The sequence below is a fragment of the Osmerus eperlanus genome, chromosome 18 (genome assembly GCF_963692335.1).
Source record: "Osmerus eperlanus chromosome 18, fOsmEpe2.1, whole genome shotgun sequence".
Lineage (NCBI taxonomy): Eukaryota > Metazoa > Chordata > Actinopteri > Osmeriformes > Osmeridae > Osmerus > Osmerus eperlanus.
The window spans coordinates 14,251,514-14,275,505 of record NC_085035.1 but is presented as its reverse complement, the minus strand read 5'-3'; the positions used below and the strand labels follow the sequence as shown (position 1 = coordinate 14,275,505).

At 41.4% G+C, this 23,992-nt stretch overlaps 1 protein-coding gene across 1 annotated transcript in view; it reads left to right on the top strand.

Moving 5' to 3' along the window:
• Window positions 1-22,420, top strand: part of prrc2b (proline-rich coiled-coil 2B) — a 68,724-nt gene extending 46,304 nt beyond the window's left edge. Inside the window, exons 23-31 of the mRNA XM_062484307.1 lie at window positions 5,791-5,977; window positions 6,063-6,160; window positions 11,263-11,390; window positions 16,340-16,580; window positions 16,705-16,872; window positions 17,594-17,670; window positions 17,770-17,851; window positions 18,441-18,650; window positions 19,995-22,420. Coding sequence (XP_062340291.1) covers window positions 5,791-5,977; window positions 6,063-6,160; window positions 11,263-11,390; window positions 16,340-16,580; window positions 16,705-16,872; window positions 17,594-17,670; window positions 17,770-17,851; window positions 18,441-18,650; window positions 19,995-20,162 — 1,359 coding nt within the window. The 3' untranslated portion in view covers window positions 20,163-22,420. The remainder of the gene's footprint in view (window positions 1-5,790; window positions 5,978-6,062; window positions 6,161-11,262; window positions 11,391-16,339; window positions 16,581-16,704; window positions 16,873-17,593; window positions 17,671-17,769; window positions 17,852-18,440; window positions 18,651-19,994) is intronic.
• Window positions 22,421-23,992: the final 1,572 nt, after the last annotated feature.

Sequence of the window (23,992 nt, the reverse complement as noted above, 5' to 3'; positions counted from 1 at the left end):
CGATGAGGGTGTTGTTCATGTCGGGGCCACGGAGAAGCACATCATTGAGTGAGATTCCTTCGTGCTTGGCACTAGAATCGAACACTACCCGTATTTGGTCCTTTTTATGTGGGTGATAAACGCTGAATATTGGCAAGTACCAGCATTCTTGTTGGGGCTTCAGTGCTGGAGCAGGCTCTGCTTGGTCTGCGTCCAACATTCCTTGCACGAAGTTGAAGAACTGTTCTTTCATGCCTTGTTTCTTCTCCAGCATGTGGCGCAAAGAGGTGAGACGGTTAGCAGCATGCTGTCTGTTGTTGGGTAGACGCAGCCTGTTTGGCCTGAAAGGCAGTGGTGCTACCCAGCAGTTTGCGTCGTCCATGTAGACCTCCTTGTCCATGATATCGAGGAACAGTTTGTCTTCAAAGGACATGCCAAGCTTGTCGTCGTGCTGTGTCCTCTGGAACACATTTCTTCCCAGGCTGTCTTCGTTCTGGCCACCGCTGGCTGTGTGAGAAGCACTTGGAGTCGCGTGGAGTGTAGCAGGGCTGTCAATCTTCTCTTTCACCACTAAGCTGCTGGTGCATGGACGGAGTATGGAGTGGCGTCCGGTCACCAGCACGTTGGTTCTGAAGATGTTGGCGGTGGCGGGTTTGTGTGCTCTTCCTAGACATACATCTCCGATAATCACCCATCCGAGGTCGAGTCGCTGTGCAAACGGTGCGCTGTGCGGACCATTACACTGTTCACGTACCTTGTGCACCTGGATAAGGTCTTGCCCAAGGAGGAGTAGGATGGATGCATCTGGGTCCAAGGCTGGGATTTTGTCTGCCAGATGCTCGAGATGGGGATGGTGTCTAGCTACCTCCGGTGATGGTATTTTGTATCTGTCGTCTGGCAGCATGTCACACTCGATCAGCAAAGGCAGGGGTTGTGTTTGTTGCCATCCAAGGATTCCACAATGAAGTGTGGAAATGAAGTGTTTGTCGCTGTTGCACTCTTTGCACAGCACAGGCTTGTCACAGTCTCTAGCAACGTGGGTGGATGAAGCACAGCTTTTGCAACATGCGTTTTTCCTTCAAATAAGCTTTTCGTTCATAGTGTTTTGTTTCTGAAGCTGCGGCACTTCCTCAGTGGATGCGGCTTGTTATGCAGTGGGCACAATTTGTCAGGGTCATCATTTCTCCTGGCTGCTGCGGTACTGTCACCGTCGCTGCCATTCGTTGAGACTTCAGTCCTTCTGACAGCAACTGATGTTCGTGTGTAATGAGCCTGACTGGAGAACACTTCTCAATCTTGGAGGGACACCATGCTCCTGTTATGCTGGATCATTGCGTGTTTTTGCTTGATCAGTGACAAAGTTCACAAGGACTGCAAATGGAGGGTATGCCACCCCGTGTTGTTCCTTATAGCGTGATCCAACAGTAACCCACCTTTCCTGTAGGCTGGTTGGAAGTTTCTGGATTATTGGGCTGACGCCGCGGGAGGTGTTGAGGTACGAGAGACCAGGTAAGTATCCATCTGCCCTCGCTACTTCAAGTTCCATTAGAATGTCTCCCAGTTCTCGTAACTTTTGATTTTCCTTGGCTGAGATTTGGGGAAAATCCTCAACTTTCTTGAGAAGTGCATTTTCAATCACCTCAGGTGAGCCATAAACGTCCTTCAGTCTTCGCCACAACATATTGAGACCGGCAGGTGGGTTGTGGATGTTAACTGCTCTGATTAGTTTGGCTTGCTCAGACGATGAAGGCCCAAGCCATTTGCACAGCAGGTCAAGTTCCTCTCTGGCAGAAAGCTTTAAGTCATCTGTAGAGCTAAGAAAGGATGCTTTCCAGGCCGAGTAATCCTCCGGTTTATCATCAAACTTCAAAAGACCTGAACTCACCAGCTCACGCCGCATCAAATATTTCCCCAGGTCAGTTGCAGCCGTTGTATTGGATAGGCTTGTGTTGTACACAGGGAGTGAATATGCATAGTGGGGCTGGAAAGGCTTGAAGTCTTCGTTGCAGTGTTTTGAGTCGTGGGGGAGGTCTCTGAAACTGCATGTTTTTCTTGGTCCATCCACAGTGCTTGGTAGCCTGATGTGGTATCCATGTAGCTTGACCTCTGAACGAGCGATGTTGAGCTAGCTCAAGGAATTTAAGGTCACTGATTTCACTTCGTGGCATTTCACCCTGATTCTCACGTGTCTTCGCTTCACCGTTGTCCATAGTGGGCTGGCGCACTGATGAATGTGAAGTCATGAGTGGTGCTGCATTTGGTTGTGAGCCTGTGACTGAATTTAATGTGTTGACTGTTATTTCCCTCTGATAGGACGGGTGGTCTGGATGTATATTGGGAGTCTGTGTTACAGCATTTCCACCATACATTTCAGTTGAAGCTGAGGTCTGATGCTGCATGTTTTCGATGGATTGAAGTGGAGTTAACAATTGATATTCCTCTTTAGCAGCTGCTTCTAGCATTTCAGCTTCTGCATTTGCAGCTGCTACTGCCTTTTGTAATTTCAGTTCATGCAAACTGGCATTTAGAATGGCTTATTGTTTCAATAGCTCTGCCTCTTGTCGTGCGTATTCTAGTTCTACACGTGCTGCCTCAGCTTTGGCTCGCGCTTGCAAGGCGAGGGAATTAGCTATGGAATGTTTACTGGTGCTTGAGCAGTTAGATATTTGTGATCTCGTTTCTAATTCCTCAAAATTCCCTTATTCTATTCTTTGTGTCAAGGTGACTGTTGATTTCTACTCACAGAATATATGATCGCTGGCCTAGGAAGGGTTGTCTTTTTACTGTTATGCCCCCTCTTCTGTGTGTGAGGCTAGGTCCCTGTAGCCAGCTACATTAGCTCGACAGATGGCAGTTTTCCCAAGTCAAAGACCGAAGCTTGAAGTTCTTTTCAACATTTTACTCAGCAAGCACTGTAAAAAGACAAACGCTTTTTGGCCATATACATCGGAGCAGGGAAAAATCGTGTCTGCTTAGCTTAACCATGTATCATGTTCTGACCACGGAAACATCAAAAGAACAATACCACAGTTTAATTCGCTTTTTGTGTAGGGGCGCTATTTTCCTGTACAAATTACAACAGAACAACACATACACAAGTACATCTTATTGAACATAATTTATTTTCATCACCAATTATCATAGTAGAACAGCTTTCTCAAGCAGTTTGTGATGCATTTTGGAAACAGGAGATGAGCCCCTGGTCTAATGCGCCACCTCGCTTGAGAAACCCTTTCTCAGACTTACTTTAGTCATTATTTGGGTAGCACACATTCTGAATGCCTTCGGCGGAATTCAAATGAGCCATTTAAATCTAGATTAACGCCAAGATTACAGTGAGATTAATTATTAATGATACTCATCCATGTGAAGACACTGATCACGTTAATTATTTTAACAATAATTATCAACAATGACTTATGAATTAACCAGGTGGAACAGATAATATCAATACTCAACACTTTATTTCTATTAATCTCAGCAATTGTTAAAATTGAAGATGATCACTTCTACAACATTTCATAGGAAAAATGTCCCATTTTCACTAGCCACTGAAAAACCCTTTTAACAAATCATGAACTATGTTGCTTTTTCTGCCCCGTAGCGCGCTACCCGATGGGTAGTTAGCATGGTAGCTTTTGTGACACGTAATGAAGTGTCTCCCCACATTGTGCCGCTTTGCCGTTGCCACATTCGCCCCGGAAATGAGACACACGCAGCTTTCTTTCACAGTAGTAAAAAATAACTCTTCCTCCCATTCACTGTGAAAATTGTTTTCTTTATTTTTCTGCCATGTTTTGGGGGTAAGAAACCGCATTCAGCTCCCCAACTTCGCTGTACCCGTCAGCTTACACTCTCCACGAACGCTGAAGTTTTGTCATGCGCACAATACTGGTTTTTACTTTTATCAATAAAAGCATGTCATTGTCATTTTCAAATCTATATAAATGCAAGTGTGATTAAAAGAATAGAAACAGAATAAAACTAGAGAGGGTACAATTTCTGGGGAAATTGTAGGGTGTGCTTGCTTGCGTCGGTTGCACAGGGGTCCGTTTTTGAATGACATTTTTACAACTGATATTTCTGTATATTTTATATAAAAATGCATACTTATTATTTATAAAGATGACATAGATTGACATAGAAGCATTTTTTTTTTTGCTGCTCATTTACAACTGAAAATACGAGTGAAGTGTAGAATGAAATAGATGTCTTCTCATTTCCCCTGCAAGAGGCAGCCTCATCGTTGAAACAAAACGAATAAATTGGGCAGACCGGTGTAAAAATTGACCTAATCTCTATGACTTAAACGTCATTTTAAGTTTTTCCCTTCTCATGATATTTTCAGGCATTTAGCCTACTCATTGCATTCATTCATTAATAAAGAACCCCCTTTGAAGATTATTCTACGACGTTACCCGGCAGTAGAAGATGGAATCGCGATTCAAACAGTACCATCTGCCAACTGAAAATATGCCCCCCAAAACGTAAATAAGCTTGACATTTATTTAGTGGAAAATCGCTCATTCATAAAAAGCTCACTGGTAGCGATCATTGTCAGTAACAACGCAAAATGCGATATAGCCCTGTGTGGAGAAGCTGCCCCGGTAAATTGTACTACTACGGTACAGTACTAGACTACTGCTGTGTTCGTCTTGGTAGCGGCATAGGCTACAGCGTTGCAGTGAGCAACACTGGTTTGAAACCACAGGTAATGATAATTTCACCCACAAATCGTTTACTTGTAATGTAATGTCATAATAAATCCTACAACGAAAATGTATTTGTGAGGAATGTTTATTTTAAAGATTGAAAACAGATGCATCATAGACCACTGTAGTATGTGTTGCCCGGGCAACAGAGGCTAATGTCATGATGCTAATGCTTCAGTGAAATAGTAGACTACCGTTTCCAAAAGTAGATGTGGGCCTACTTCCTTAATAATATCAGCTAATATTGTACATTACATTTCATAATTGTGTTTCACATCACAAAGTAAAATGAGTAAATAGTTATCACCCTGGCCTCTTTGCTTGTGGCGTTTCTGCAGCTGCCTTGCAGTAAAGCTATAGATAGCCTAGCTATCCCCCAAGTTAACAGATGTGAAACGAATGTTCTGCTAGCTACAGGTAGTCACGCGTGTTTTCGTGACGTTAGTGACGTAGTGACGTTAGTAACGTCAGTGACTGTGGCTAGCAAATTAGCCACCGTTAGCTTAACTTTTCACCACAAAAACGCAATTTCTACTTAAACCATGCAACGGAACGTAAATAAAAATACAACCAACGCAATCGCTACCAAGACGAACCTTTTGACACCGCCGTTGTGTATGTAGTCCAAATATTGACTGATCCTTAGGGGGGCGAAAATAAACAATAAATAAATAAATATATATGTGAGAGAACAAAGGTTGTGCTCTCGCCGAAGGCTTGAGCACACCCAATTAACTATATTAACAGCTCACTGGTGAGTTGTGCTATTTTTAGGACAGGCCTGTGGGCTACTCACTTAGGGGCGATCTGGTGCCTGCGGGCACCGTGTTGGTGACCCCTGATTTAGATTAATAAAAAATATATATACATTTTACATACGTTTTGGTTGACTAACCAAAATATCTCTCCCGTGCTTGTCAGATCTCAGAAGGGATCCGTTGAATTTGGTTGGTCCACATCTCCATCCACTTTTTCTGTATTGCTGAAATTATAGGGCTCCAATAAAGCAATACCCATTTCTGTGAGCATGATTAGGCCTGTCAAGGTAAAATTGTTGTGTACATGGACCAATGCCCTGTCTTTACCTGTATTTTGTCAGATGGAGTCAGCCCGTAAGGCATGGGAGAACTCTCAGTCCCTCCCAGAGCAGGGCTCCCCAGGTGGGGTCAGCTCCAGCACCCAGCCCCCCTGTAGCGTGGGCTCCTCCACTGGGGTCAGCTACAGCTCTTTTGGGGCAATGCCACCCATGCCCGTGGCTTCTGTGGCACCCTCAATGTCCATGCAGGGTAAGTTTGCATGGAAGCCTTTTTTTTTTATTGTTTCTAACTATGAACAACTATGAACTGAGCAACTGTAATCTGTTTTTTTAAGGTAACCATATCCCTCCACTGTATTTGGATGGCCATGTTTTCCCCAGTCAGCCTCGCCTGGTGCCCCCAACCATGACCCAGCCACAGAGCTACCAGCAGGTACAAAAACACACAAGATCACATATGAAAATGGCTTTCTGTCTGTTGTGATAAAAAAAACAAAAACAATCTTGACACAATTAATGTAATTGTTTATTATAATTTACAATTTCTAGTCTGTTGTTTATTCCCCGTATATCAAGGACTTAAATAGCAAGCAGTGTTTCCCACAAATTAAGATTCTATTTGTTGTGGTAGGCAAGGGCGGAGCCAGGTGTTGTAAACAATAGGGGCTTAGCCCAAACCTAGGTCCTTGTATCAGTTTGATGTGAGTATACAGTACCAGTCAAAAATGTGGACACATATTTTGAGCGCAAAATAGTTTTGTGCTTTAGGTTGTCTAAACTTTACGTTGGACTCGTATTGTTATATTTGTCGAATGTATTTAACTATGAATATTATTATATTTAACTTGAATGTATCAGTTTTGGACACATTTGTGCAGAGAATTATGATACTAACCGTTCCTAAACTCCGGATTGATTCTACTGCCGATTCTCGTGAAAAGCCATTTGTCCTGCGCAGTGATTCAGATTGTGCACGGAGAGAGGGGGATATTCACAGATGTTGTAGTGAGAGAGAGAGAGACTGTGGTCTCTTTTGAAAGATGACACTGAAGATATTTCCCCTATTGTCAGGACCAGTGATGTGGGTAACGCGTTACCGTTAAACCCTAACGCGTTACTAAGTAACGTTACGCGTTACTCCAGTGGTTCTCAATCCTGGTCCTCGGGCCCCCCTGCCCTGCATGTTTTAGATATTTCCCTGCTCCAACACACCTGAGGTGGGGAGTCAGGTGGCTGAGCGGTGAGGGAGTCAGACTAGTAATCCGAAGGTTGCCAGTTCGATTCCCGGTCATGCCAACTGACGTTGTGCCCTTGGGCAAGGCACTTCACCCTACTTGCCTCGGGGGAATGTCCCTGTACTTACTGTAAGTCGCTCTGGATAAGAGCGTCTGCTAAATGTAAATGTAAATGTAAATAGGTAATTATCAAGCTCAACAGAAGCCTGATAACGACCCATTCATTTCAATCAGGTGTGTTGGAGCAGGGAAATGTCTAAAACATGCAGGGCAGGGGGGCCCGAGGACCAGTATTTGGAACCACTGCGTTACTCTAACCTGACCACTTTTTTCAGTAACGAGTAATCTAACGCGTTACTATTTCCAAACCAGTAATCAGATTTATTTTGTCATTAATAGTAAAATATATATTTGATTTCTTCTTGCGTCTCTGGGAGTTAAGCCTATGCGACAATTAAGTCACGTTTTAGCACGAGGGTCACGTGTATATACGTAGACCTACCACTCAGCGACACAAACAACAATGTAGCTAGCAGGAGAGAGAGAGATGCGCATTTTCGAGTTGGAAATACAATCACTATTTTGAGTATTTGTCAGCTAAAGATGGAAATATCAAGGTTCATTGTACACTGTGCTGGTGGCGACATAGTGCTATCAAGCTACAAAAACACGATGTCAAATTTGAAGAAACATTTGGAGTTGCAGCACTGCACAGGTGCCGCCGGTGCTGCATGAAGTCAAACGCACCTATTTTTATGTTGCGGCGGCGGGGGTGTTGTCGGCAGCTGCTGAATGTAACTAATAAAGTAACTTGTAATCTAATTTAGTTACTTTTAAAATCAAGTAATCTGTAACGTAACTAAGTTACTTTTTCAAAGTAACTGTGGCAACACTGGTCAGGAGCCCTGTAAGTACTACTGGTGTTGAGTAATAGAAGCTTGAACACAAGGAAATTGATAGTTTCTATTTCCGCCTAGATTTTGTTTTGAAAACGGAGGCCTGAAGAGGCCTAGAGGTAGGTATTAGCTGGAAGACAGAATTGGACCACAGCATGAAGCCTTACCCAATTCAAGTAAAAAGTCAAATATAATACCACAATAATATTCATATTTGACACGTTTTTATAGTACATCAAGGCGTTTTCTAACTTCACTCTCGTTTTGAGTTGCTTGGTGGATTGGATAATTGCACTCTCCCACAGTAACGAGGAAAAAACAACACATATTGGCCATTTTTACACTTTATTCATTTTACACTGTCAGGGACCTCAGTAGCAGTAGTACGAGAGTGAATACCAACAGAAGAATATTGCAGAGGATTTTGGCAACAAAAAAAATTGGGCCGCTACCCACACGGTTAGCTGTGTTGCTCATTCCAAGAATGCACGATTCTTACAAGTTGTACCTCGTTGTAAAGGTGACTAATCAGGTTTTCCAACAATATAAAATACAATACCAATTGGTATTATTGAAGGAGAGGAATATTCGACCGAAATAACGTTTCCGAACTTTTTTGGAGGAGTTTATGAATTTACAAAGTAATTTTGAAGTGAATTTAACGCTTCAGCCCCCTTCCCCCTTCCTGCTAATTTAAAGCACCATCTGTTTTTTTTTTATGGCATTCTTTGGTTTGCGTTAGAGCATATGATAATGCTCTCGATTCATTTAAGTGTTTTTTAAGCACAATAAGAGCCAAAGTAGTTGGTTCTGAAAAAGCGCTGTCTGAAGCGGTGTTCTTTGCACACGCACCCGACTTACACACAGTACCGTATTGATTAGGCTTATGGACGAAATAGAAAATTGTCAAAATGACCATTTTTGACGAGTATCCTCGTAAGCACAGTCTTAAATGAGTTTCAAAGTCTTAAATGAAAGTGAAAAGCTGGAAGAAAACCGGATTTGTGTCAGATCCGCAAAGTGTGTCAGGTCTTAGAGACAGCCGTCTAATAAACACACTGCTGTCCATCTCATTAATGTTAACGTGCGGCCATGAGAACAAAAAAAAATTGCATGAGGTTTAATATTTAAGTCAATTGATTTCACCTACCAATCATATGAGAGGAACACAGCTATAACTAACGTTACAAGCCTATCAGAAGCAGAGCAGGGTGGGTTCTGGCAACACAGTGTGAATGAGATCCATACATCACGTTAGCATAGTCGGTGAAAGCATGGAGAGTAAATTTCATGAATCCTGGGCATGATGTCCTACCCATCGATAAAGGACTCAAAAATAAATGGCGCTCGGCGTGGATAGAAGAAGGTAGAGACGGCAGGCCTTTTGGCAGTTGGTGCAAGAAACTGAGAGAGCCTGGTGCTTGTTTCTACACGTTTTGCTCGAGGAAGCTACTATATGCCAGCAGCGGTAAGAAAGTGCTTGCTTGTCATGAGTTAGTCCCCGGTCATAGAGCCGCTGCCCGTGCACTTAAACTTACCCCAACGTTGCCGGGAGCAACTGTTACAGTTGACACACTGTCGTCTATGACTGACCGTGTCTGCGACTTAGAAATATGTTTGTGAACATTTATTACGGAACATAACTTGTCATTCACAATTTCTTAGCCACTGGTCACCTTGTGTAGAAAACTAGCAGAAGACAAAAAAGCGTTTCTCTCCCCACCCCACATTTTTCACTTTAACCCCTGTGTATGTCATTTATCTTATATTATGTATGATGAAAGGTGCGATGTGTGCAACTGATTGGTGGATGGCAGACTCCATTTTTTTCAGGTATTGTTTGTGTGTGTATGGTTGACAGCCTGTGTATGAACCGTATTTATGCACTGTTATCTTTATTTTAACTAGTGCTGTCAAACGATTAAAATATTTAATCGCATTAATGTCACAGATAACTCGCAATTAATCGCACATTTTTATCTATTCTAAATGTCCCTAGATTTCTTTTTGTCCCTTAATTTTTTCTCATTTTAATGCTCTTATCAACATGGAAAAGTGGATCGGATTGCTTAGTGCAAATGTTTTTTTTATTGAAAACAACATTCAATCGTCTGGCTTTGACGAGGGGGCGGAGAATTCGCATCAGCTGTGTGCTTGGCCATCAAGTGGTATTTCAGACTGGACGTGCTGCAATGATAGCTCAGTTCACAACGACAAAACACACAGATCACTTTGGTCCTGTCAATGGAACCATTTGGCACCTTTTTAAAAGTTAACTTTCCATTCATAATTTCATTGGCATCCATTTTGGCGTCTCGCGCTCGCCATCCACTCAAAACGTAACGTTAGCCTACTACCAGAGCCTGTTTAAGGAGAGCCTGGCCACTCCCTATTAAGCCCCATTGTACCGAATTTTGCCTAACCTGTCAGCTGTGTTGTCGATAGCTCAAGAGAAAAAAGGAAGTGACCAGAGCTTGCCGTAAACAATATATCTGGTCGTACGATGTGTATGACGCCAATGACATTTTAAAAGGCTTTTTAGAACAGAAAGGCGACTTCAAAAAAATCTAACACCCAGCAGTGTGTATTTGTTTTGCCTCCCCTTTCGAATTCAAATTACTAGAAAAAAAATGATATCCTGAGAAGTGGATTTTGAGGGGTATAGCTCCATAGACCTCCATTCATTCACTCTAGTTCCATATGAGGGCGACTGTTAGCGCCCTCATATGGAACTAGAGTGGAACTGCAACCAGTTCAGAAGCCGGAAGTTTCCCGAGAGTGGCAGTTCTCCCCATATTAGACATTCTCTGCTACTACTCTTTGGCCGGCTCGCAAGCCAAACAAGTCTGTGCGGCGTGCCTGTTGTTTTGTTTCCGGTCTAGCTAGATCCGGTGTGGTGTTGTAGTTTTTCTAATGTCAGTAGTTGTTGCAACAGCATGTAAAAAAAAACGATTGGTAGAAGTTTGCTAGGCCAAAAAGAACGTTAATCTCGCGATAAAAAAATGTACGCCGTTAAAATGGGTTTGCATTAACACCGTTAATAACGCGTTTAACTGACAGCACTAATTTTAACCCATTAAGACCAGATGCAACTTTTGTGCTTTTTACAGCAGATAATGCATGTCCAAGACATGTATTTTGTGACATGGTTCTTACTCTAAATGCACATCAGTGGTTACTAGAATAAAAAAATCTACAATGCATCCTTGATAAAAGAGGCGGATCAAGAACACATTGTGGCATTTTTTGCGTTCTTTGTCAATTGCATTTTTCGGTATTGGAACCGTTTTGGGCCTTGAAAGATGATGTTGAAGAGAACACAAAAATGGAAGCAAAGCAAGGAATGATAAACAGCCATCTGTATTTAAACGCTGGTATGTATGTTTTTTTTTTTTTCTCCCCAGGCTGCTGCGGCACAGCATATTCCCATCTCTCTGCACACATCCCTGCAGGCCCAGGCCCAGCTTGGTCTCCGTGGAGGCCTGCCTGTCTCCCAGTCTCAAGAGATATTCAACTCCATCCCTCCATTCAGGTAAAGGGACCTTAACATACTGTTAAGTCTTCTGACCAACTTTTCATTTGGAACAGGGGATGTTTATCTCTATAATAATGACAGGAATCGTGTGTGCGCATTTATTTGAATGAGATTTTGGGGCAGCAGGTTGTGAATTATGTACAAGTAGTCTGCTACACTCCCAAATATATTTTAATGTCGCACAGAATAGATTTTGGGTGCATATGCAACCAAAAGGATCAATTTTGACTCTTAAAAAATTACAACTAGAATATAAGTACTTTTCATTTGTTGAGTACATAATAAAAAAAACTTTAGAAGAGTGGTCATTTTATATAAACAATACATTTAATGAATTAAAGAAAGTTCGCCATATCGTGATATCTATGGTTATTGGGATATGAAAGGATCTATGTCAGGATATAAGATTTTGCTCATATCGCACAGCCCTACTGTGATCTAAAACAGCACATTATCAGTCATACATTTAAAAAAGGGAAACATTGAGTTGCAGCTCAAGTTTTTGCCTGTGCCCCTAACATTTTCAGTTAGGGGCTATAGTGCTCCTAGTAAAACAAGTTCATCTGGAGCCCTGCTACCACTGTAGCCTTTTTTGTCGGTTTCTTGGGGCATGAATATAGCGATTCACTAATGGTCTTACGACAGGAACAATGTTCAAATTACACATTTAAAAAAATTGTCTCCTCGGACCTTGTCGTGTCTTATTGGGTGTGCTCAAGCCTTCGGCGAGAGCACAACCTTTGTTCTCTCACATATATATTTATTATTATTTATTTTCGCCCCCCTAAAACTCAGTCAATATTTGGCCTACATACACAACGGCGGTGTCAAAAGGTTCGTCTTGGTAGCGATTGCGTTGCTTCTATTGGAATTTACGTTCCGTTGCATGGTTTGGGCTTAAGTTAAGTTTTTGTGGCGAAAAGTGAAGCTAACGGTGGCTAATTTGCTAGCCACAGTCACTGACGTTACTAACGTCACTACGTCAGTAACGTCACGAAAACACGCGTGACTACCTGTAGCAGAACATTCGTTTCGCATCTGTTAACTTGGGGGATAGCTAGGCTAACTATAGCTTTACTGCAAGGCAGCTGCAGGAACGCCAAAAGCAAAGAGGCCAGGGTGATAACTATTTACTCATTTTACTTTGTGATATGACACACAATTGTGATGTGTAATGTACAATATTAGCTGATATTATTAAGGAAGTAAGCCCACATCTACTTTCGGAAACGGTAGTCTACTATTTCACTGAAATATTAGCATCATGACATTAGCCTCTGTTGCCCGGGCAACACATACTACAGTGGTCTATGATGTATCTGTTTTCAATCGTTAAAATAAACATTCCTCACATATACATTTTCGTTGTAGGATTTATTATGACATTAGATTACAAGTAAACGATTTGTGGGTGAAATTATCATTACCTCTGGTTTCAATCCAGTGTATCACTGCAACGCTGTAGCCTACGCGAGACACACGACAAAAACATCTAACATACACAGCTGTTTAGGAAGTCAAACGGCGACAGAACATGTTCGGCACTCCCCTTACTTAAATCAAAAGTCTATCTAACTACTAACCTGAACTTCATTGCCACAGCCTAAACTTTGTCAATCTGTTCATGAAAATAATTAATTTCAGCCTAAACTGTACAACGGAACGTTAAATCGAATTCAATCAACGCAATCGCTACCGAGACGAACACAGCAGTAGTCTAGTACTGTACCGTAGTAGTAGAATTTTGCGTTGTTACCTTACAATGATCGCTACCAGTGAGCTTTTTATGAATGAGCGATTTTCCACTAAATAAATGTCAAGCTTATTTACGTTTTGGGGGGCATATTTTCAGTTAGCAGATGGTACTGTTTGAATCGCGATTCCATCTTCTACTGCCGGGTAACGTCGTAGAATAATCTTCAAAGGGGGTTCTTTATTAATGAATGAATGCAATGAGTAGGCTAAATGCATGAAAATATCACGAGAAGGGAAAAACTTTAAAGGACGTTTAAATCATAGAGATTAGGTCAATTTTTACACCGGTCTGCCCAATTTATTCGTTTTGATTCAACGATGAGGCTGCCTCTTGCAGGGGAAATGAGAAGACATCCATTTCATTCTACACTTCACTCGTATTTTCAGTTGTAAATGAGCAGCAAAAAAAAGTGCTTTTAAATCTATGTAATCTTTATAAATAATAAGTATGCATTTTTATATAAAATACAGAAATATCAGTTGTAAAAATTTCATTAAAAAACGGACCCCTGTCCAACCGACGCAAGCAAGCACCCCCTACAATTTCCCCAGAAATTGTACCCTCTCTAGTTTATGTGAATGCGATACAGAATATATCACTATTTTTACAGCATTGCATAGCACAAAGGGAAAAAATACAAACGTTAATGTAAACCTAGCGAATACCCTTTAGGCAGAACTGTACATGCAAGTGCTATATGAAAAAATTCCGGGAATATTCAAAGTTGGAAACTTTCTACGGGAATTAACGGGAATATACGGGAATTAACAGGAATAAACTGGAAGTTTTGGGGTAATTTAACTGTATTTACCTTGTCATAAGCAGACATGCAGGCAAACATTTATAATACAACTTTTGTGTGGACATACATACATCCTACTATCACTGCTGTAAAAAGTTAGTCTACTGTATACAAATAAACTTGGTATTAAAATGAACATGGCTTCAGTTTACCAAGTAATCAATATGCTAGGTAATGACAGTGTTGGGAAAGTTCACTTTCTACATGAACTAGTTCAGTTCATAGTTCACAAATTTAAAAATGAACTAGTTCAGTTCATAGTTCATAATTTTTTTTTTTAACTAAGTTCACAGCTCCAAAAATGTCTTTCAATATGTTGCAAGCTATAATTGAAATCTCTGTCTGCAATACCGCTCTTGGCCTCTACACAATTCGGTGCTCTCACACTTGCCAGGCATAGGGCTGAAACGTTCAGACGCAACACTGATGACAAAGACGTTCAAAAACAACAGAACGTTTTACGTTTAGGTTTGTTTCTGGCAGACAATGTTCCCAACCAGCTGCATTCAGGGTCCAGCTGAGCTAGGCGTGCATAGTCTTGTTCTCAACTACATTGAACTTTGCCATGTTTTTTCTTCAAAGTTCCCCAAATTCCCGAGCCAAACTTTCCGGAAATTTATCGGAAACTTTCCGCCCCTTAGCAACCCTAATGGTAACTGTCTCAACCTTTGTGCATGTAATGACTTCGGTTATGAACTAAATGTCTAGATGTTTGTGGTGGTAAGACAATTTAACAGGGAACCAATATAACACATTTTGGTCAACATTTACATTTAGTCATTTAGCAGACGCTCTTATCCAGAGCGACTTACAGTAAGTACAGGGACATTCCCCCCGAGGCAAGTAGGGTGAAGTGCCTTGCCCAAGGACACAACGTCAGTTGGCATGACCGGGAATCGAACTGGCAACCTTCGGATTACTAGCCCCATTCCCTCACCGCTCAGCCATCTGACTCCCACATAACATAAGCTATACATTATGAAGGCTACATAATAATTTGCATGAATGTACCAGTGCATTAACATAATGAGATAAAATAATGAGAAATTATTTTTATGATGTGAATAAGTGACTATAATAGATGATGGGGAAGTTGAACAAGTACTTCAGAGAATTTCAATTGTGATCTGAGAAATATGGGTAGCCTACCAAAGCCACTTAGAAGAATTGTCATCCCCAGCAGCATTACAGGCACTGCACTGTCTATAATTCCAGAAATCTGTCACCAACATTATCGTGGCCATTGTGCCCTATCTATAATTCAATGTGTGTGTGCGTGCGCACGCATTATCACGGGCACTGTGAACTGTCTATAGTTCAAGTAATCTGTATTTGTGTGTTTCACTGACATCTTAATCACCAAGTGCATCACGTGCTGTGCACTGGTCTTGTGAACAGTGATGTGAACTGTGCGTCTAATGTGACCACTTTTTTCAGTAACGAGTAATCTAACGCGTTACTATTTCCAAACCAGTAATCAGATTAAAGTTACTTGTCCAAGTCACTGTGCGTTACTATTTTGTCATTAATAGTAAAATATATATTTTATTTCTTCTTGCGTCTCTGGGAGTTACGCCTATGCGACAATTAAGTCACGTTTTCAGCACGAGGGTCACGTCATGTGTATATACATAGACCTACCACTCAGCGACACAAACAACAATGTAGCTAGCAGGAGAGAGAGAGATGCGCATTTTCGAGTCGGAAATACAATCACTATTTTGAGTATTTGTCAGCTAAAGATGGAAATATCAAGGTTTGTTGTACACTCTGTGCTGGTGGCGACAAAGTGCTATCAAGCTACAAAAACACGTCAAATTTGACGAAACATTTTGAGTCGCAGCACTGCACTGTCAAACTTATAGAGCCGGTTGTCAATAGGTGTATTCGACTTCATGCAGCACCGGCGGCGGCGACAGGCGGCTGCCTTGAAGTTGAAAATGCCATTGGCTGCTTCAAGTCAGCCGGGCTGCTTCAAGTCAGCCGGGATGCTTCAAGTCAGCCGGGATGCTTCAAGTCAGCCGGGCTGCTTCAAGTCAGCCGGGCTGCTTCAAGTCAGCCGGGCTGCTTCAAGTCAGCCGGGCTGCTTCAAGTCAGCCGGGCTGCTTCAAGTCAGCCGGGCTGCTTCAAGTCAAACGCACCTATTTTTATGTTGAGGCGGCGGGGGTGTTTTCGGCACCTGCTGAATGTAACTAATAAAGTAATTTGTAATCTAACTGAGTTACTTTTAAAATCAAGTAACTTGTAAAGTAACTAAGTTACTTTTTCAAAGTAACTGTGGCAACACTGCTTGTGAAGTAATACAAACCCAAGAAACCAGTTAAAACGTCCTTTTCTCCACCACAGAATTTAACTGTCCAACTCGTTATTTATCTTTGTTTTCTCCAGGTCCCAGGTGTACATGCACCCCAACCTATCCCAGCCCAGCCCCATGGTGCTGTCTGGTGGAGCTCCACTGAAGGGCCCTTACTCAGCCTTCCCAGCCATGCAGCCCTCAGACATGGTCAAGCCCCAGTCAGGTTCCCACTATCAACCTATGAACGGAAGCCAGCCTCTGGTGTACGACGGACAGATGAACCAGGGCGCAGGCATGGGCTCCTCCCAGCTCATGGATTCCCAGCTCATTCAGGTCAGTGGAGCCCACATGTCCATACAAGGATTAGGTGGTGGATAAACCATTTACCTGAACATTTTAGGAGTTTATGGATATACCTACAGCCCTATTGAATATGAGAATGTATCCTACCTCCTAGGTGACCATGCCCTTACCAGGCTCCCAGCTGCGCTACGGCTCGGCCCAGCAGCACCTCATTTTGCCCCAGTCTATCCAGCTCCAGCAAGGCCAGAACCTGACAGTGGGAGCTCCGCGCCGCATGATGCCCCCCGTCTCCCAGCCTCCTGTCCTGACAGGCAACAGAGAGGTGAGCACAGTCTATGCACCTGGATAAATCAGTGTAGCTACTTGCTTTCACATGGGTTGACAACCGCTTTTAAATTTAACATGGGACGATTTAAAAGGGGAAAAATGTAAGGGATTGTTTGCCCAATTGACAAAATGACTTAAAATAGGGATAGTTCACCTAAATTACAAAATGACTTGAATGTTTTGCAGAATTTCTCAATGTCTACTGGTCCATATACTGCTTTCAAGGTAAGTCAAATGGAGAGAAAAAATGATTGCAATTTTGTCACTTAGGTGAACTATCCCTATGATGTCACACACTTTGTGGTATTTATCAACATTTGAATTGATATTTAACCCGTTAAGGAGTAGCGTCACACATGTGATTCTGAACATTCCAACCGACTATTTTCCGATAGACAAAACCTATATGACAAACGCTATAGTATGGCTTCAAAATTTACAATTAGGAGGCTAACAAGTAACACTAGCAGGTAGTAGCATTGCTACGAGTATTATGCTAGGTTGCTAGGTAACGGAAGCTAACTAAAACTAGCTAGCTTCCGTTTTGGAAAAATAACTCACTCCTTAAAAGGTTAATGGGGAATAATAATAAATAAGTGTTTTCAAAATATGAATATTAACAAAAGTTGTTAATATTCATTGTTGGATGTTTTTCCACAATGAGCACTAAAAGCTGCTTTTCCCCAATTCCCGTTAACCAGTTACTTTTTCTCCAGGCTTCTCAGATGGAGATGAAAGGGTTCCAGTTTTCTGACAAGTCCAGTCACTCCCCAGGCATGCCAGGCTCCTACAGGTGAACTCTCCTTCTATATAGCAAGCCCAATGCATACAAACTGTGGAAAGGTTTGTTCTGATGGCCAAAAACCACGTGATGATGTTTTGCTGTCCTCAGGCCTGGGTCTGCCAGCCCCAGTGGGAAGCCTTCTGGTCCCGGGGGTTCTATGGGCCCACTGTCTGGACATTACACTCAACAGGTATGACTTAACACACAAATACTCAATGTATTGCTCACACGCCACAATAAATTAGGATTACAAAAATGACTGCCACACACGTTGACCCACAGACTCTCCAAACAAGACACAGCCCATCCTCTCATAGTCCATCACTGCCCTTATACACACTTACATATAGCCCTCTCCCATTTCATTGGACACAGAGGATCTCTCCCATGCAGACCGTGCAGCAAGGTGGGGCCTCCAGTGGCTCTCTCCTTTCCTGTAGCACCTGCTACAACACACACCCGGGGTGGTTTGAGCCCTCGCTGTGCCCCCTCCACAGGAAGGTCATAGAAACCTCCACACACACAACCATAATGTTGCACCAGTTGTCAGAGGATCAACCTTGATAATAGATACATGTATTAGTCATTTTTACATCATTTCAATTTTGAAATATAACAACAAAATGTGTAGCATTTGTGTGGATTTGTGCACTGTGTGCTAGATGAGCTTGCACACATCTCCAGTCTTTGAGACTGAGGCAAGAAAAAAATGTTGTACAATGGAACAAATGGCATTACTATGCTAACATTCTCTGTGACTCGTTCCCCCCTCTCTGCAGGTGCCCCCTCCACAGGGCAGCATGGTGATGCACATGCGCCCTCCCACCACTGGCCCTTTCCCTACCCCCATCCAGCGACCTGTCATGCAGGTCAACAAGACAGTCATCATCCGCTCTCCCCCTTATCCCAACCCTGGCCGTGAGCCTCTCCACTCCACCCCACCCTCTGCCCCCGAACCCCCTGTCAAAGGGTCGGAGGATGGCATGAAGGTGAGCCACCCACTGTAAAACCGATAGGTAATTTATACATTTATGAATTTTCTTGTTTTTTGTTTTCCTAATGCAAGCCTGTTGTGTGCCAATGGTGCTCTTAAGAATAATAAATGGATGTAGTTGGTGGTTGTATGTGTATTGGTAGGTAAAAGTGATCAAACTATTCAAGAAACATTTTCAGAATTCTATTTTGTTTCTGTACTGTAAAAATGTGTGCATATACTGTAGGGGTATTATTTATTGACTAGGGAATAACAGTGCTTAACAATCGAAACAGGATATTTTCCAAGCTTCAAATTTCAGTTGTTGTAATGTACAGATTGATACATCTTTTGATAATGTATAACTATTATGAACTGAGCTGTGACAGGGTTTTTACTGGCTCAAAATGTGGTGGAGGTGGTAACATCCTGATCATGTGCACACGTGCCTGTGTACCATGCCTTCAACTGGCTCAAGCAAACACTCGTGGCAATTTTTTGTTCTAATAATTGTAATTATAATAGAAAATTACAATTATCAAGTTAAAGCATATTTTATTTAAAATAAATGTTTGTTTACACATTTCATAACCTGCTCTGCAGCCATTGTTTTCCCCTACACAGTTCACAACTAGAGGCAGAACATTTTAGCCTCCTATTTTTCGTTTTATAAAACCTCTTCATGAACTCCTTGTAGTCCAAGGCCTCTTGGTCTGGTCTATCGATGGCCACATTGCTACAAGTGTCTCTATAACAAGTAGGCCTATCTGTTGCGCACAAGTGTCTTGACTTTCTTTCTTTTTTTAAACATTCATACCTTAAGAAAATCTGTAGTATTCTGATACATACTGTACATTAATTGTGATAGTTAGCATCTTTAAATCAACTGACTTATGTTTTTCATATTATGCCTCTAGCTAGCCAACTTTTCTAGAATGTGTAGAATACTGTGTAGAATAAGTGTGACTTTAAGCTCATAGACAAGTTAAAGATTTTGCGTATCCAGGTTTGGGTTTTTTTGCATTGAAAAGGCTTACGTGACCCGCCAAAGGCATTTCTCACCCTGCCTAAGTCTTCTAGGAGATTTTGCGCAAAATTGTCTGTGCATTTATTGTTGCAATTCGGTCATTCCACCAACCCACTAGACCTGGGTTACCTTGTATAGACAAAGAAGGCTTTACCTAAAGCTAACGCTACCTTTCAGAGCTAAAAAAGACACTTCAATGTCATACACTGCTAACCGCCACCACAACAATAATAATAAACCAATCAATTGTTTAAATAGATGATTGTTAGTGATGCATAGAAATTGAAATTCTCTGACTTGACGCTGCCTCTTCGATGTGTGTGTATGTTGCAGAGTAAAGGCCTGCATGGCGTGTGCCAGGTAGTGGGTGAGGCCCAGGCTCCTTTGGGGGGCCTGACCAGCAAACTCCAGGAGCCCCTCATCTCGGGCAGGCAGGACAAACAATCACGCACCGGAGCCATCAAACCCCATGCCATCAGAGTAGAGGAGGGCAAGGCATAGCAACGGACCTTAAACCTCCACTTTCCCACCCAGATTGCCAGCAGAAGCAGTTCTGAGCCCTCCATTGCCCCTCCACCACCCAGAACTGGCATTGAACAGAGGACCTGACTGGTTGGCAGGCATACTGAACCCTCCCTGAACTGTCAAAACAGGACACTTGTTGTTATTCCTTCACACCACATACAGATATATATATATATATATATATATGCATAGACACCATCGTTTGGGACACTCTTCTAAGCAGACTTCAAGGTCCTTTTTATTTATTAACATGTATCTGTGTCCTTTTTTGCAAGAAGAATAATGATAGAGGAAAACATTTAAAAAAAAAACAAAAAAAAACGTTTGTTTTGTCCTTCTTGGATCAGTCCGGGGGAAAAAAAAAGAAAAAGGAAACCGCCAGCCCCCGCACAGTCCATTCTCCACACCCTTTTTGCCAAACTGTACTCAGACCTATTTTTGGGACTTGCTCCCAAAAAAGGAGGCTGACACTTGAGACAAGAAAGCAAAATTTGTATAGTGTTTTCTTTTAAGTGGCACCTGTTCATCTTTTCCCACTCTCCTTTTCACATGATATGCGATTATATGCTGATAACAGTGGACAGTTTTAACTTTTTTTTTATATATCATTGCTTGCTTGCTCCATTATTAAAGGACTACTTTTATTCAATAAAAATCCTTCAAACTCAACTTTAAGGACATTATTGTGGCTTAACATGGGAAGCTTGATCTGATGTGAGTCAATCTTTTGGCAGTCCTTATAGGGTACTTTACATAGGCTACAGCTCAAAGACTGACTAAACTGCTTAGATTATTAGTATAAAATGATGGTCTTTATTATTTAAGATGCTGTTATTTTGCTTTTCCGTTTTGTTATCCTCCGTTTATGTACTTTGTAAACAAAAGCAAAAGTTGGGACATCATGTCGCCTCATTGGAAGCTTTTGTGGCGTTGATGCTGTGTGCATGTGACACGCTGAGTGTGTAAAACCGCAGAGCCTTTCCACGGGACCTGCAGAGACATTTCTAGAAAAGACTACCTGAAGTTATTGGACATAATGCAGCTTATGCATAATGTGTGGTTGGCATAATTTGGCTGTTCTGTTTTCAGGAAGCTGAGGGTGAACTTCATTTAATTATTAATGTAAAATCAAATCAAACTAGCCAATATAAATTTTGTTTTTATCTTTATTGCTTAATTCTTGGTTGTGATGAGTTGGAAATGTATGACTTACCGTGATTTTTCTAATCCTCTTCAGTGTTTAATGTTTTTTTTTCTCCCCATAAAAAAATCTGTAATTCTTCCATTTTAATACAATTTTAAGGAGAGGTGTTGTGAAGGAATGAGTGGACACCTTTCTATATTCTTTCCCATGTCAGGTCTCTGGTGTTGCAAGGAGAGGGAAAAAATGCAGCCGAGCTATAATCTCAATTAGGGTCCAAATATATATTTTTATGTATGATTTGACTGCAAACATGACTTAAGGTTAGCTTGATGATTTGATGTCCTTCGCTTAAGCTTATTTTGTGAGCACTACAGTTGCAACAGACTCTGAAGAAGGTATATTAGCTTTCTGTTGTTGGAAAGATTTCTTATTTTAATGGTCACATGGACACTTGGTTTGAAATTCACTATTCAGTGCGATCATAACTGATTATATATGTTACAGATTCTTATGGTAATGCTTCATGACACTACAACATGTTCAGCTTCATCTATGTGGGTTGTGTTTCACTGGTATACTGTGTACATGCATTGCATACCTGTACAGTTATATTCAGACTTGATCCATGGGTGAAGCCTGATATATAGGCTACTGCTTGATTTATATATTGTATCACAATAAAAGGATTTAATGTTAAAAGGCCTTTGTTTTTACAGGGTGAACTGTTTTCACTGTTCATGAGTTGTTGTTTTTTTGTATCCAGTTTCTGCTACTGTTTCTCTGTGTGGATTGTCAGCTTTGGACTCATCCAGTAGTTCAGTATACAGAAACTGCTTACATACACCAGAAGCTGTTTTGAGGGGTTTCCTGTTATCTACACTCATACCTGTAACTACACAGCAAGATTTCATCCAGGTGCATTTTTTTTTCTCTACTTTTAAGTTTTTGTCAAAGTATCAGTGCTCTCTGGAACTGATTACAGTATTCATCCTACCAAATATTTTTCCTTTTATTACCATGTCTGGTCATTGTTCGCTCTTTCCATGCTAAAAAGAGCTAAGTGAAAATAAAGCAGTTGTGCTTTATCAAACCCTTTGTCCATGATCAATTTATTATTTATCAATTTAGGATTATAGCAGTAAATTTGTAGTAAACGTTTACTTTTGACAATATGCTTGAAATACCTGTTAGGGTTCAAATCCATGTAATTTGTATTATTCCTGCTAGATTTTCTGAATCAGTTCACCAGAAAAAAAGGGGAACGTAGACGTCACAAGTGTCGAATTCCATCTGGAGTCTGGATAACATCGGAGTGCAGGACACGTTTTGTTTTCGAAGACGAAAGGAGATTTTGACGAAAACTTATAAGGTAAAATTGCATCGTTTTAGAAAGACTTTTCCCCTTAGCGTGTCGGGATTGTAGTAGGCTACATTTTGCTTTCACTTACCGAAACCATTGCCCTGCCCTTAAGAGTTTTCGTGCGACTTGCAGTCTTTTTAACCTATTGGTAGGTGTAATAGTTTATCGTTTTCTAGAAATATTATGAATTATACCAATCAGGAAACACTGGTACTGAATTGATAAATATGAACAATGCACATCTATATTGAGTTTGTTTACCTGCCAACTTTCCAACTGAGCCTAGGTCTAGGGCCTACTTGATAAGACCGCGCTACAACAACATGCAAATTGTTTCAAGAAATGGCCAGAGTACTTTGGCTGAACTTATTTTGTGTTAAGATGCCAGGCAAAGGAACAATGAGGCCAGATGAAGGCCTGACGATGATGCAGGAATTGGACGACCGCTTGAAGGAGCAAATTGACAAACTGGAACATGTTCGTTTCTCGACCACTGAACTGAAAGACAACTTATCTGGGGTAAATTCACATAGCCAAACCATGAAAATATAGGCTACCATTTTCACACAGCTAAACTGCTCACGCCTAAATATTGGTAATGTAACTGCAGGTCAAGACAAAAAAAGTTAACTAATAATATGGGCCTCAATAGTTAACTTTGAGCAAAATGCCTGACAGAAGATTTACCTTATGCTTCAAAAATGTAGGCCAACATTAGCAAAACATTGTGAAATTTGGTGTTTAGTATGTCAATCAATGACATTTTGACTTGTTTGTTCAAACCCCTGATTTAATAGGCTACATGAAGTCATTTAGCAAATGCGTTTGTCAAAAGATATTGGTTTTGCCATTGCAGAGTACTGATGAGCTAAATCAATCTATTGAAAACCATCTAGACTGGCTGCATCAGCTGTCCGAGAGACTGGATAATATTCAGATGAACACAACTGTCTTTGTTCAGGTGAGGCTCCAGACAGGTCCGTGTAGCCTACCAGGGGGGTATTCCATCAACGTCGATTAAGGAAAAGCGAGACTTATTTCGCCAAGTCTCACTTACTTTAGCGAGAGTTCCGTTCCATTAAGGTGGCTTATTCTAGTTCTAGCTACGTAACTAAGGTAACTTATACTTCGGAACTAGCCTGATCCGTGTCATCATAGATATATATAAAGACTAGGGGTGTGTCTATTACCGAACACTTTACGAAGTGCACTGTACAGAAACAACACTGCTGGTTTACAATTAGCTTTTTGCGACATAACTCCTCTTTTCGACGATCGCCTGATCTGGGCTGCACAGTCTAA